Here is a 14,145-nt window from a genome sequence, read left to right on the forward strand (position 1 = left end):
GGCGCAACATATCTCTGTGCTAATCCTATCTTTCATTCTCGAATGAAACACTTGGCGCTTGATTACCACTTCATCCGAAATCAGATCACTTCAGGTCAGCTTCGTGTGGTTCATGTCTCATCAAAAGACCAACTTGCTGATGCATTGACTAAGCCACTGTCCAGATCACCTTTCAGGATGCTTTCAGACAAGATTGGTGTTGCTAAAGCACCTCCATCTTGAGGGGGAATGTTAAGGAAAGAAGATCAATCACCTTACTTGCGTATCACGTTTTCTCTATTACTCTATAAATGCTTGATATATTTTTCCCTTAAAGATGTATGTAATCTGTATAAATATGTACTCTTATACATCAATAGAAATCATCCTTCATATCACATACCATATCTGGTTTGAGTGAGTGAGACATAATATTATTTAACTCTACTAATAGTTTCTTTTTGAACCGGCTTTAAACACAAATCCAATTACTTTGGTTTGTATCCCATCTAATAATGGTTAAAGGTTAACATACTTGGCTTTTGAGGAGCTCATGAGGGCAAAAGATGAAAATGTGCCTTTGTTGCTTCAACTTAACTTTGCATTTGCTTTTGGAAATCAAAGGATATATAAGTATATAACCCTTCCCTCTAAATATAAAACTAAGAAACATAAAAAATGTCTTTTTTACAATTTATTCTCCTAACCATTTTTCAGACTTGTTTTTCTACACCCTTTTGTTTGCATAAACATACGTACATTTACAGACTATATGTTCATATAATTTTTAATAGTGTTTTTATGTTGTTATACCGGTTACAAATTATTCTTATGTTGTTTTTTTTTTTGTTGTCTTCCCATCTAGGCTAGATCAAGTGGAGAGCAGACGAGTCGATTCTCCGAAGAGCATCACCATCTGTCCGGGTTTGATCTATATGGGTGAAAATATAGTCTCTGGTCCTTGCATCTTTCGCTAAAGCGTCTGTCCGGCCATTCCGACTCCGAGGAATATGAGATAGTCTCACATCCTTGAAGTCATCCTGTAACTTCTGGAACTCTTCGATCTCTGTCGCGAATGCTGGTCAGTCCATCGGGTTTGTAATCATGTCCACTAAGTCTAAGCAGTCCGTTTCGAACCGTACCGAAATGATCCTTCTGTCTCTCATACATGCGGCTGCCCAAAGTAATCCTTCCATCACAGCATGCAAAGCTGAGAGGTTCCTGTTACACGCCCGTAATCCGAAGTATTCTACGCCCATTTGATCCTTAAGACTCCACCCTAAGTCACTGACATTGCCATTATTGATCCATGATGCATCAATTTGACAGGTAGGGATTTGAGGTATCCAAAGGGACACTGTCTCACCGAATTTTGTTTTTACTCGATATATATATGAACATATATAATCCGGTTCGTAGAGATTTTAGTTCAGTTGTAGAAAAGTATTAAAATGTGGACATATAGTCAACTCTATAAATGTTTGAAAATGAAGATTATCTCAGTATGTTGGCATTAACTATACTTTTTTGTTATATAAAGTGATGATTTGAGCATGTAATATATTAGTAAATATTAAAGAAAGCTGTACAGGAAAGTAATTAAGATGTTTTTTCTGCCACTAGAAAATAAGAATGTTTAAATCGAAAATATGTTTGTCTCCAGCTTCTTTCATTGTATGAAAGCTGGCTTATGTCGTCAAAATTAAAATGCACCCGCCCCTATGTTTCACCCGTTGGTCAGTTGGTCTTAATAACATCAGAGGATGAACAAAGTTGTTGTAGATCATCATGAGCCTATCTTCCACACTTATAAAAATCAAGTTTTTAATAGAGGTGCTTAGGGTAAATTACGGCTCATTGTGTTCATCATAATTCCATGAGTTGCAAATTAGACCCTTTAACTGAGAAAAATATTGTACGAGGAAGTTAACCTTTTCAAAAAACGTCGCACATGACTACTCATAGTAAATAGAATTAACTGAACTAAATTTTTTGTACCTAATTATAAGACGCGCGTAAACATATACTAGCGAGGTGTCTTTTCAATTACATGAAATTCAATTATTGAGAGGAGAATCGGTTCATGTGACGAGCCGGGAGAAGGCATAAAGCAGTCAAAGAAAATTTCAAAGATTAATTATATGTATGTTGTAAAGCGAAAAAACGAAGGTGCCATCATTGGCTTATAAAGAACAAAGAATCAATTTCTTATGATTTGATCTCTCACAATTCATCTCCTTTATGTTATGTGGATGCTTAAAAAGACTCCACACGTTTTATAAATTCAAATAAATTCGTAAAAGATATACATACTACTCTCCGATTTATTATTGAATCAATTTAAAAACAGTACGTTTCGTAAGAAAAATCTATGTACATGTATATGCCGCTTTAGGCGTACATACTACAGTATTATATCATAGATTATATATTAATCTTAGTACATGGATGGATATGTGAAGAACTGAAGATAAATATAGGAATATATAAGAAACCATGGACAAGAAAAGTTTGTCTCTCTAAGAGTATTTGTTCGAGAAGCATTAAACCGTCGGAATAAGTATTATTCTTTTGCACCATTACTATTTATTAGCTTCGCTAGCTCTATATATTCTCACCACTAACCACAACAAAAACAACTCACCATATACAACAGCAGCAGCAGCAGAAATAGAGTAACGCAGGGAAGAAGATGAAGATTATGGTACTTGATGAGGAACTGGTAATCTGCATCCTGAGGTTTAAAAATACATAGGCACATGCAAATGTGTGTATTATAGTTTTTAATCCTCGGGATACAGATTACCTCTTCCTTTTACTGAAAGTACAAGACAACACTTAACTCAACAAAAACCTTAAATTGCTTGGAGGAGAAGAAGCATGACATTATTATATTAGCAGCATGGAGATTGGTTAGCTCAAAGATAATCCCTACTCTTTGCATTTTATATTTTTCCTACAATTTATCATTTTGTGAGTTGAAATGACTTTAGTAATTATATACGTGCGAAGACTTCTTACCTTTACAAAAATGGAGATATTAAGAGAAAGTTTTAGTAAATAGAAAACTTACAGAAGTTTTACTTACTTTTTCAAAATCCGGAACAAATGTTTTATCAAAATAATAATATGTTTTGGTAAAATAACGAGCAAAATCAAATGTATCGACTTCACCTAAAAAAGAAACACAAAGATCAAACTGATATGAACGATATAAAATCGTCAAATGATGCCAAATGCATGGTTTGATTGCACAAAACCATATTCACGTATGGATTGACTGATTCAGAAGATACATGGAGACTGGAGATGTAGATTTGTATAAGATAGATGTGCATAACAGATTTAACAAATGTTTTATGATTTGTCAATTACTGTTGCATGTCTTTTTTTTGGTCAAACTAAATTGCATTAAGCTTATGGTTCATCTCCACTTAAAGAAGGATACAACATGGCTCCATAGAGCTGAAACATTCAAAGCAACAACAAAACTTTCGAAGAGAGATAAAAGTGAATTGTGAAATGCAACCAACAAAGTATATGTAAGAAGACCTTCGAAAAGAGAAACTCCTTTTGCATCTTGAAAGCTCCAGACAAATTGAGACATTAAATCCTCAAGGGCCATCATGGACAAAAGGGCAGCATCATAGATTGCTGAATGAGATATGTTGGAGCATAGTTCCCTCACCTAAGGAAACAATCTTCAACATAACATTCCCTGTAACAGGACCATTCCAAACAAGTGGAAGGTTTTGAAGGAGAGCAAATTCCACAAACGAGAATTCTAAGTTTTCTAAGCAGCAACAACAATTACCATACTGTGGTAATCAAAAAATCTTGTGCTCGCAGATGGTCCATTGGGTTTCTCGGGCAAGCATTGGGAATTTCTTGTGATGTGGTCTTTCATGGTGAGCCCAATCATTATAAAAAGTTCAATCCTTACAGTTTTAAACCAAGTGGTGGTAGCTTAGTGGCAATCTCTTGGGACTTGGTGTGTACCCACATCAGTCATGGGTTCGATTCCCCCCTGAGAACTAAATTATCACTACTTGGTCAGTTTGCGCTTGGGCTTGGGCTTCGGTCCAAATGGTTTACATGGTGGGCCATAACAGATGATTGGTCCACCCCCTGGCATTAGCCGGAAGGTATTTCAAACTCGGGTCAGGTAGTGTGGTACGCTTTCGGGCTAGTCCACTTTGTAGCACTAAGTACGTTCTTTCCGGGGCCGACCGGATCAACCGATAGGATTTATCAAAAAGAAAAAAAAATCATACCAAAAAAGAAAAAAACAACAACAATTATCGTTGCATGTCATGTGCTTATTTACGTGAAGAATATATTCATCAATCGTATGGTCTAGCCATAGGAAGTGGGATATGATTTGATAGATAGTATATGTCTGATTTTATGCCGGTAATATATTATTATTTGATCCAATCTACTCCTTTATAATATTGAACAATGAATTTATCCCAACCATAACAACAGATTCTAAATTTTATGTTGGTACGTACTGAACCGGGCTAAATAAAATCTAGTCTCCGGTTAAGGAAAAAAGAGTCCAAGGGTGGAAATGTCATTGGGGGAAAAGAGAAAGACGCGTGGCGTGTTCATTGAAAAAGCATTAGACCATTTCATTTCGATACAATACGATCAGTTTTGGTTCGTCTTCTCTTCGAGAGGAAGCTTTGATTTGATCGTAATCGATAGATTGTTATTGTTGATTAAGAGAGTTGAGTTTTTTTGTGATCGGAGGTGATGGATTGGGGAAGTGTGACGGCTGAAGATCTCGTCGATGCTCTCCGAGAGGTTGATTGGTCGTCGCCGCCGCGTCCGCTGTCTGAGTTCTTCTCAAGGTTCACCGTTCCTAAATCTCTCGCTAAATGGGACAGCCGCCTCAAGTGCAATCTCTACTAGTACGATCCCTATCTCTCTCGCTCTATTAGTTGCTAAGTTAGGTCTACACTTTAGCCGATTGATTGTGAATTTGTTCAATCTCGGATCTGACAGTTGGATCAATCTCTGAACTATTCGTCGTAAATCACCCGATCGTATTCATTTCGGAATTGAGCTTCATTTTGACCTGTTGTGATGGATCTGTTTTTTTTGCAGTTACCGAACGAACTACTTCATCATGATCGTCTTTATACTTGGTAGGTGCTGTGAGAAAGTAGCTATGATGATTTACCTTTTTCATCATGATGATCTCTATCTTGACCTGTGATGTTTACAGGATTGGGATTTCTTACAAGGCCTCTCGCCATTCTCTCTGCCTTTTTGACTGCAGTAACTGTGGCATTTCTTAATGACAGGTTTTTTTTTTTTTTAACTTCTTTTGTTTCCAAGCTGTTTCAATCTCACACCTTTTGAACCAGTGGATGTACTTGATGAGGATTCTTCTTTATTATTTACAGCTTTGCAGGTTCCTTTAGTGAGAAGGCCACACGAACCATCAGAAGTTTCTCCCCACAGTTAGCTGCTAAAATGAGACCTCCATTGGCGTATGTTTCTTTGCTTCCCTCTCCTTCCTTCCTTGCTTGCTTGCTTATCATCTGTTTATACTTGGTCTTATATAGGCCTGTCATTCGTGGACGCCCATCAGCAAAGAGAGCAATCTATATCTGTGGCCAACCCCGTTGGGTCTTTGTCTTGATATCCTCACTTGGTATGTGTTTCTCTCTCTCTCTCTCTCTCTATATGTTTCGTTTGATTATGGAACTTTATGAAATATATATCTTGAAACCTTTTGGATTTTTTTGTTGTTTTTTCACAGTGAGTTTTGCCCTTTGGTATATTTCATGTGGTTTGTTCACCGTCTCTTTGGCACTACTCATTGGGCTTCTTGGTATGCAATCTACACTAATTGTCTTACCTCAGTTTGTCACTCTACTTCATCCATCCACATGCTTAATACTGTTTTTGCTATTTTGTGTTACAGCTACAATTCTTCATGCAACCTTGAGAACACCCAACTTGAAGGCACGTCTTAACACCTTCAGGGAGGAATTTCGAGCAGTGTGGCGTAACTACAGTGAGATCTAGAGTAATGTAAGCTCGAGCAGAGTATTGCTGTTGCTGTAAGCTTTGATTTTTTTAGCTCCATGACTCGGATTATCTGTTACTTGATTTGGTTTCTGCTTTCTGTAGCAGTCTTTTTGTTTCAGCACTTGTAAAGCTAGCTTTTTTTGCTGTAGTTGTTTTCCCCGGACCCCTATATGATGAATTACTATAAAATCCTAGAGTCGTTTGAGAGCGTGCATTTTCCTTTTTCGTGTTTTGAGCTCTTGATGAGTTGAATGTCACCTAAAGAATTACATTAAGATCAAAGAGGTTTTAACTAAGAACTGAAAATCAAAAGAAGCTGAAAAGTAGCCATATTGGCAACAAGAAACAACTCATTTCAACGACTTTTCTGTATCATCAATTCATCATGGACAATGATGAGAAAAGGTTCAGCTGAAAGAAACTCAAGTAAATAAAAAAATCCAAAGTAAATAAAAAAATCCAACCTAAAAGTTTCACTCTTATTAATCTCCGAAACAAAGATCAGCTTCACTTCTCAACAAAAGACTTGACATCCTTGAGCCATTGAAGATACTCTCTGCTGTCTTTGTTGGCCACATAATCTGCCAGAAAGCCAGTGAAGCTCGGTTTGATCCCTCTGATCTCCAAGAACCTGTGGAACGCCTTCTGCAGATTCTCATCCAAGTCACTGCACAAAACCAAAAACTCAAATCACATGACAATATCCAATCGTATATATATATATATTGAGAGACAAAGCGCAAATGGAACAATACTCAAAGTCGGGTCCTTCGTAAGCAAGCTCATTCTCAGATCCCTGGGGCTGTTTGATACATAAACTATCAATCACAATCTCATCGGCGTAAGCGCTGACTCCAAACTCAAGACACACACCGTCACCTTTCGCCACACTCACAACCATGGGAATCCGAAGCTTAACAGAGCTTTCCTCATCCTCATCATCGTTAGCTTCTGCTTGCTCTTCTTCTTCCTCATCGTCATCATAAGTCGCACAAGAGTCAACTTCGACCTGGATTGTTTCATCCTCAAACTTCCTCTGAAGCAACAGAGTTCGTTCTCCTGGAGTATCAATTATCTCAAAGGGAAACCCTTCTGGCACATCTTCCATCTGTTTTAACTCAAATTCAAATCGCAAAAATTCTAATTAATTCTCATACTCAGACACTTGAATCCGAAGATCTAATTACAGAGAGAATCTAGCAGATACATAAGAGATAACTTACGACGTTTTCATCAGGCGCCTCCTCGTTCACTGCGCACTCGATTTCAGATTCGAGAACGCTAACCAGATTCTCGTCGGCGGTTGTTTTAGCCACCGCACTCTCCGTCGAAAATCTCGAGAATGAAAACACCGATCCACGGCTGAGCTGCTGGGTACGAAGAATCAATCTCTCGGCGGAGACGGCGCCATTTCGGAGGCTCGCCGGAGATCTAACCGCACGGAAGGCAAGAGTGGCCAAACTAGACGAGGCTCGACGGAACAACGACATTCTCACGGAGGGTTCTAGGGTTTGCGAAGAATCAGTAGACAATCGAAAATGAGGGTTTTAGCTGTGAGAGAGATACGAGAGGTTTAAAGATTTTATAGTGTCACTCGATAAGGCCCAATAACTTAATGGGTAGCTTAAAGCCCATAGTTTGCTAGCGGTAAATAATTGTAAAAGATTTTGAGAGATACTAAATCGTAAATAATTTTCCACAATTTCCTTTTTTATTACTAGAAAGTAGAAATCTTTTCTTTTCTTTTTTTTTTTTTGTAGGATTATTAAATAAACATAAACAGATATAAGTACATGGGAGGCCAAAACGGCCCAGAAACTAAAAACAACAAAATGTCCAAAACGAGTCCAACCAAAAGACAAAGCCCAAAGAAAGATGGACAGTCCATTCAAGCTACTCCACGCGTTAGAAACTTAGCGAGGAGGAGACACACACGCCCTAAAGTTGAATCGCCACCATAGTTCACCGGCATGCACGTCGTCGACGAAACTCTAATCGGAAATCCACCGGAACCAAACCGGAAACATGACACACCGTTCAAAGAGCCACCGCGACGAGATCTGGAAGTGAAAAGGTCACCAGCCACAACGCTGTAGTCTTCAACGTCACAAACCGAAAGACGTCGAGCACTAAAGCCCAAAAAGATCTCATCTTCAAATCAATAGTTTCAAACAACTACCATCGCTGTTAACAAACAACTAAGGGAATCGCTTGAAAGAGAGGGAGAGCGAAGAAGAAGAAATCAAGCACAATCCGGAACCAACCGGAACTAAACCACCGTCAAACACAAGCGGATGATGCGAGGTGGAGCGAGAAGCCGACGATTTACACCTGAAGAAGGCGCGTCGTCGGAGCCAGAAACTGACCAGTCAATGATGCTATCGAAGCCACCAGATGTCGGAACCTAAACCCGATACACGGGAGACAACGCCGGAGAACACCGACGATCTAACCACCGACTCTCTCTCTGAAAGATACAGAGAGAGTTAAGAGAGAGAGTCCCCCAGAATGATTTTATCTATTTTCTTAATCCTTTCTTTTCTTTATTTCCCAACAAAAGGAGGAAAATGAAATTTAAAAGGAATATCTTGAAAACTGTTATCCGACCGTTAGCACTTTGCTTTTAAATTAGTAGTTCTGGTTTCGATGAATGAACACACGCACACCTACCACTTCACTCTCTCTCTCTCTCTCTCTAGAACAGAACACGAAGAACAATTTTTCCATCTCCATCTCCGTTTACAGTACAACGACACCACCTCGCCTGAAGAGTAGTAGTTCAAGGTTTGTCCTACTCTATTTTATCTTAAACACAGTAATAGATGAGCTCGATCCAGCTCCGATTTGGTTCAACCGCGTCTCGATCCAGCTCCGATTTATCTGTAAACCATTAATGTTTTGTTTTGGGATGTTCTTGAATCACAGGGATACGTACGCCAGCAAGAGAGAGAGAGAGAGAGAGTTCTCAAAGGAAAGGCCTCAAGCCTGGCGAACTTGCTATCATCTCCAGGGAACCAGTAAGTTTCCTTATATATAAAACTGACTCTAATTCTAGATTCTTGCCATCGATTCATTGTCTGGATTCTTTTTTTGGCGTTTCTGTGTTAAACAGGTGGCTCCTTACGAGAGTCCTGCACATAGCAAGGGATATATAAACCTCGAGGGTATAACTTTTCTGATATTTACTCTTTGTTAATTTAGATAGCTACGGATAAAATATCCAATTAGATTATTGTTGTCATTGGTACCCAGACAAAGTTTCACTTCCTGTCTGTGCTGGAAATGGGGGAGAGAAACAGTTGCCTCCTTAATGGTACAAAGAGAATGGTATAGGTGTCCTTTTTCTGTGCTTCACAACGCAATTTTTATCTACTCATATGTCTACTTTTTTCAAAGCAGATCTTGCTACAAAACTCTCGTCAGTGGCCACTGGACAAGTCTTCAAGTACCAAACTTTGATAGCCTGAACAGAACACACACACGTATCGCTTATCGTCCCAACATTGATCGGTGCCCAATGAACAACAACGGTCATCATTCATCAACGTGGGATGTCAATCTTCACAAAAGCGGCCTTCTTGCTTGGTATGATCTCTTATCTTCTCCTTTTTTTTTTATAATTTTTCCAAATTATGTATAATATGATGATTACGTAAGTTTGAGTATAATTGTTTACTGTGTGAAACTAAACGAGCATGATACCTCGTCAAATTTCTATTGATTGTTAAAGATAACATGTTTGTTATGAATTCAAATTTATTTTCATTTAGTGTTCTAATTGATCTACTAATATCCAATTTCTCCCTTTTTATTTTCTTTCTTATAAGTTTTTGGTGAAAAGATTATTATATGCTCACATTAAAACTTTATACTTTCAAACTTTTTGAGATAAACTATGTAATATTTAATTGATTATGTAAACTTTAAGTGTAATTGAATGTGAGAAAACTAATCAATCATGATATCTTGTCAGTTTTTATCGATCGTTATAGATAGCATGTTTGTTTTGATTTCACACTTATTTTCACTTAATTTTCTAATTGATCTACTAAGATCATTTTTTTAACTCCTTAAAGGTTTTTGATGAAAGGTTTTTTTTTGTTGCATTCAAATTTTATACTTTCAAACTTTTTTGTAGAAATTAAGAGTGTAGTTGTATTATTATCGAACATGATATTTCCATAAATTTTTATCGATCGTTGGAGTTAACAATTCTAGTTATCAGTCATTTTGAAAATCTGTTAAATTATTTTGTTATCAGAAGGCAAATTCTTTCTATTTTTTGTCGTCAGAACAAACTTGGAAAAAATAATGCATACTCATGGGATTTTTTCTGCTATCACTATTTTTTTGTTGGATAAACTTAGTACTCGGCATATTATCCGAACCGAAAAAACTAAGAAAGAACCATTACGAAAATTACAAAAACCCGAACAGTTCCCATATTTATAATCCTAAAATCAAAATTGAATTGAGACCAAACCGAAAACCAAACGGATATCCCAATATTTTAAATATATTAAAATATATTAAAATATTATTTTTAATTTTAATATATATAAAAAATATAATTTTTAAAGAAAAATATCTAAACCGAACCGAACCGAAAAATCTGAATGCCTAAACCGTAAATCCAACACTAAAATTAAACCCTAAACCCTACCGAGGGTTAAACCCTAAATCCTGTCTAGAATTAAACCCTAAATCTTATCTAGGGTTAAACCCTAAACCCTGATGAGGGTTAAACCCTAAACTCTGCCGATGACTAAACCCTAAACTCTGCCATAAAGCTAAACCCTAAACCCTGTCCTAGGGCTAAACCCTAAACCCTGCATAGAGTTAAACCCTAAACTTTGTATGAGGGTTTGACCCTAAACCCTGCCCAAGGGTTAAACCCTAAACCCTGCCGAGGGTTAGGGTTAAACCCTAAACCCTGTCCTAGGGTTAAACCCTAAACCCTGTATGAGGGTTAAACCCTAAACCCTGCATAGGGCTAAACCTAAACCCTGCCCTAGGGCTAAACCCTAAACCCTGCTCTAGGGTTAAACCCTAAACCCTGTCCTAGGGTTAAACCCTAAACCCTGTCGAGGGTTAAACCCTAAACCCTGTCTTAAGGTTAAACCCTAAACCCTGTCGAGGGTTAATTCCAAATACCTGCATAGGGCTAAACCCTAAACCCTGTCTTAGGGCTAAATCCTGCCTAGGGTTAAACCCTAAACCCTGTATGAGGGATAAACCCTGTATGAGGGCTAAACCCTAAACCATGCATAGGGCTAAACCCTAAACCCTGCCCTAGGATTAAACCCTAAACCCTGCCCTAGGGCTAAACCCTAAACCCTGCCGAGGGTTAAGGTTAAGCCCAAAACCCTAAACCTTAAACTCTGCCGAGGGTTAGGGTTAAACCCTAAACCCTAGGGTTAAACCCTAAACCCTGTCCTAGGGTTAAACCCTAAACCCTGTCGAGGGTTAAACCCTAAACCCTCTCTTAAGGTTAAACCCTAAACCCTGCATAGGACTAAACCCAAAACCCTGTCCTAGGGAACCCTGCCGTAGAGTTAAACTCTAAACCCTGCCGAAGGTTAAACCCTAAACCCTGTATGAGGGCTAAGCCCTAAACCATGCATAGGGCTAAACCCTAAACACTGTCCTAGGGCTAAACCCTAAACTCTGCCCTAGGACTAAACCCTAAACCCTGCCCTAGGGCTAAACCCTAAACCCTGCCGAGGGTTAGGGTTAAACCCTAAACCCTATCCTGCCATTGGGCTAAACCCTAAACCATGCCCTAGGGCTAGGTCTAGACCCTAAACCCTGTCCTAGTGCTAAACCCTAAAACATGCCCTAGGGCTAAACCCTAAACCCTGCCCTAAGGCTAAACCCTAAACCCTGCCCTAGGGCTAGGGTTAAAACCCTAAACCCTGTCCTAGGGTTAAACACTAAACCCTGTATGAGGGTTAAACCCTAAACCCTGCATAGGGCTAAACCTAAGCCCTGCCCTAGGGCTAAACCTTAAACCCTGCTCTAGGGTTAAACCCTAAACCCTGTCCTAGGGTTAAACCCTAAATCCTGTCGAGGGTTAAACCCTAAACCCTGTCTTAAGGTTAAACCCTAAACCCTCTCGAGGGTTAAATCCTAAACCCTGCATAGGGCTAAACCCTAAACCCTGTCCTAGGGCTAAACCATGCCTAGGGTTAAACCCTATATCCTGTATGAGGGCTAAACCCTAAACCCTGCCCTAGGGCCAAACCCTAAACCCTGCCCTAGGGTTAAACCCTAAACCCTGACCTAGGGCTAAACCCTAAACCCTGCCGAGGGTTAAGGTTAAACCCTAAACCCTAAACCCTAAACTCTGCCGAGGGTTAGGGTTAAACCCTAAACCCTAAACCCTAAACCCTGTCGAGGGTTAATCCCTAAACCCTGTCTTAGGGTTAAACCCTAAACCCTGTCGAGGGTTAAACCCTAAAACCTGCATAGGACTAAACCCTAAACCCTGCCCTAGGGCTAAATCCTAAACCCTGCCGAGGGTTAGGGTTAAACCCTAAACCCTATCATGCCACTGGGTTAAACCCTAAACCATGTAGGTTAAACCCAAAACCCTAAACCCAAAACTCTGCCGAGGGTTAGGGTTAAGCCCTAAACCCTAAACCCTAGGGTTAAACCCTAAACCCTGTCCTAGGGTTAAAGCCTAAACCCAGTCGAGGGTTAAACCCTAAACCCTGTCTTAAGGTTAAACCCTAAACCCTGTCGAGGGTTAAATCCGAAACCCTGCAAAGGGCTAAACCCTAAACACTGTCTTAGGGCTAAACCCTGCCTAGGGTTAAACCCTAAACCCTGTATGAGGGCTAAACCCTAAACCCTAGGGTTAAACCCTAAACCCTGTCGAGGATTAAACCCTAAACCCTGTCGAGGATTAAACCCTAAACCCTGTCGAGGATTAAACCCTAAACCCTGTCGAGGATTAAACCCTAAACCCTGTCGAGGATTAAACCCTAAACCCTGTCGAGGATTAAACCCTAAACCCTGTCGAGGATTAAACCCTAAACCCTGTCGAGGATTAAACCCTAAACCCTGTCGAGGATTAAACCCTAAACCCTGTCGAGGATTAAACCCTAAACCCTGTCGAGGATTAAACCCTAAACCCTGTCGAGGATTAAACCCTAAACCCTGTCGAGGATTAAACCCTAAACCCTGTCGAGGATTAAACCCTAAACCCTGTCGAGGATTAAACCCTAAACCCTGTCGAGGATTAAACCCTAAACCCTGTCGAGGATTAAACCCTAAACCCTGTCGAGGATTAAACCCTAAACCCTGTCGAGGATTAAACCCTAAACCCTGTCGAGGATTAAACCCTAAACCCTGTCGAGGATTAAACCCTAAACCCTGTCGAGGATTAAACCCTAAACCCTGTCGAGGATTAAACCCTAAACCCTGTCGAGGATTAAACCCTAAACCCTGTCGAGGATTAAACCCTAAACCCTGTCGAGGATTAAACCCTAAACCCTGTCGAGGATTAAACCCTAAACCCTGTCGAGGATTAAACCCTAAACCCTGTCGAGGATTAAACCCTAAACCCTGTCGAGGATTAAACCCTAAACCCTGTCGAGGATTAAACCCTAAACCCTGTCGAGGATTAAACCCTAAACCCTGTCGAGGATTAAACCCTAAACCCTGTCGAGGATTAAACCCTAAACCCTGTCGAGGATTAAACCCTAAACCCTGCATAGGACTAAACCCTAAACCCTGCCGTAGAGTTAAACTCCGTAGAGTTAAACTCTAAACCCTGCCTAAGGTTAAACCCTAAACCCTGTATGAGGGCTAAGCCCTAAACCATGCATAGGGCTAAACCCTAAACCCTGTCCTAGGGCTAAACCCTAAACCCTGCCCTAGGGCTAAACCCTAAGCCCTGCCCTAGGGTTAAACCCTAAACCCTGCTCTAGGGCTAAACCCTAAACCCTGCTGAGGGTTGGTCTGACCCCTAAACCATGCCCTAGCGCTAGGTCTAAACCCTAAACCCTGTCCTAGGGCTTAACCCTAAACCCTGCCTTAAGGCTAAACCATAACCTTGCCCTAGGGCTAGGGTTAAAACCCTAAACCCTGTCCTAGGGTTAAACCCTAAACCCTGTC

At 39.9% G+C, this 14,145-nt stretch overlaps 2 protein-coding genes and 1 long non-coding RNA gene across 5 annotated transcripts; 2 read left to right on the forward strand and 1 right to left on the reverse strand.

Moving 5' to 3' along the window:
• The first annotated feature begins 4,601 nt into the window (after positions 1–4,601).
• LOC106328161 (PRA1 family protein A1) lies at positions 4,602–6,383 on the forward strand. 3 transcript variants are annotated; one of them, XR_001267572.1, is made up of 7 exons: positions 4,602–4,895; positions 5,092–5,132; positions 5,213–5,291; positions 5,394–5,644; positions 5,753–5,824; positions 5,918–6,122; positions 6,348–6,383. XR_001267572.1 is itself a non-coding variant. In XM_013766545.1 (7 exons), exons 1-7 carry the CDS (start codon positions 4,738–4,740, stop codon positions 6,019–6,021), a joined length of 630 nt encoding a protein of 209 aa, XP_013621999.1. In that variant the 5' UTR covers positions 4,603–4,737; the 3' UTR covers positions 6,022–6,245. The 3 variants fall into 3 exon arrangements, 2 of the variants coding, with proteins under 2 accessions (XP_013621998.1, XP_013621999.1); XM_013766545.1 differs by lacking the exon at positions 6,348–6,383 and having other exon boundaries at positions 4,603–4,895; positions 5,394–5,480; positions 5,556–5,644; positions 5,918–6,245; XM_013766544.1 differs by lacking the exon at positions 6,348–6,383 and having other exon boundaries at positions 5,918–6,245.
• On the reverse strand, positions 6,375–7,587 carry LOC106328160 (uncharacterized protein At2g39795, mitochondrial-like). The gene is made up of 3 exons (XM_013766543.1): positions 7,248–7,587; positions 6,780–7,132; positions 6,375–6,691 (listed from the first exon to the last, which is right to left on the reverse strand). Exons 1-3 carry the CDS (start codon positions 7,512–7,514, stop codon positions 6,532–6,534), a joined length of 780 nt encoding a protein of 259 aa, XP_013621997.1. The 5' UTR covers positions 7,515–7,587; the 3' UTR covers positions 6,375–6,531.
• Positions 7,588–8,699: 1,112 nt separating this feature from the next.
• On the forward strand, positions 8,700–9,676 carry LOC106334140. Its single transcript, XR_001268534.1, has 5 exons — positions 8,700–8,808; positions 8,950–9,041; positions 9,137–9,188; positions 9,277–9,351; positions 9,424–9,676. It is a non-coding gene; the product is annotated as an uncharacterized LOC106334140 (long non-coding RNA).
• The last annotated feature ends 4,469 nt before the right edge of the window (positions 9,677–14,145 follow it).

Source organism: Brassica oleracea, chromosome C3 (genome assembly GCF_000695525.1).
Source record: "Brassica oleracea var. oleracea cultivar TO1000 chromosome C3, BOL, whole genome shotgun sequence".
Lineage (NCBI taxonomy): Eukaryota > Viridiplantae > Streptophyta > Magnoliopsida > Brassicales > Brassicaceae > Brassica > Brassica oleracea.

What these genes read in the sequence shown, in the direction of transcription:
- LOC106328160 (XM_013766543.1), bottom strand. Translation starts at nt 7,514, where the DNA reads ATGTCGTTGTTCCGTCGAGCCTCGTCTAGTTTGGCCACTCTTGCCTTC. An exon ending in AGGCGCCTGATGAAAACGTC is followed by an intron (nt 7,133 to 7,247) that starts GTAAGTTATCTC and finishes GAGTTAAAACAG; the next exon opens with ATGGAAGATGTGCCAGAAGG. An exon ending in TACGAAGGACCCGACTTTGA is followed by an intron (nt 6,692 to 6,779) that starts GTATTGTTCCAT and finishes GGTTTTGTGCAG; the next exon opens with TGACTTGGATGAGAATCTGC.
- LOC106328161 (XM_013766544.1), top strand. Translation starts at nt 4,738, where the DNA reads ATGGATTGGGGAAGTGTGACGGCTGAAGATCTCGTCGATGCTCTCCGA. An exon ending in GTGGCATTTCTTAATGACAG is followed by an intron (nt 5,292 to 5,393) that starts GTTTTTTTTTTT and finishes TATTATTTACAG; the next exon opens with CTTTGCAGGTTCCTTTAGTG. An exon ending in ACTACTCATTGGGCTTCTTG is followed by an intron (nt 5,825 to 5,917) that starts GTATGCAATCTA and finishes TTTGTGTTACAG; the next exon opens with CTACAATTCTTCATGCAACC.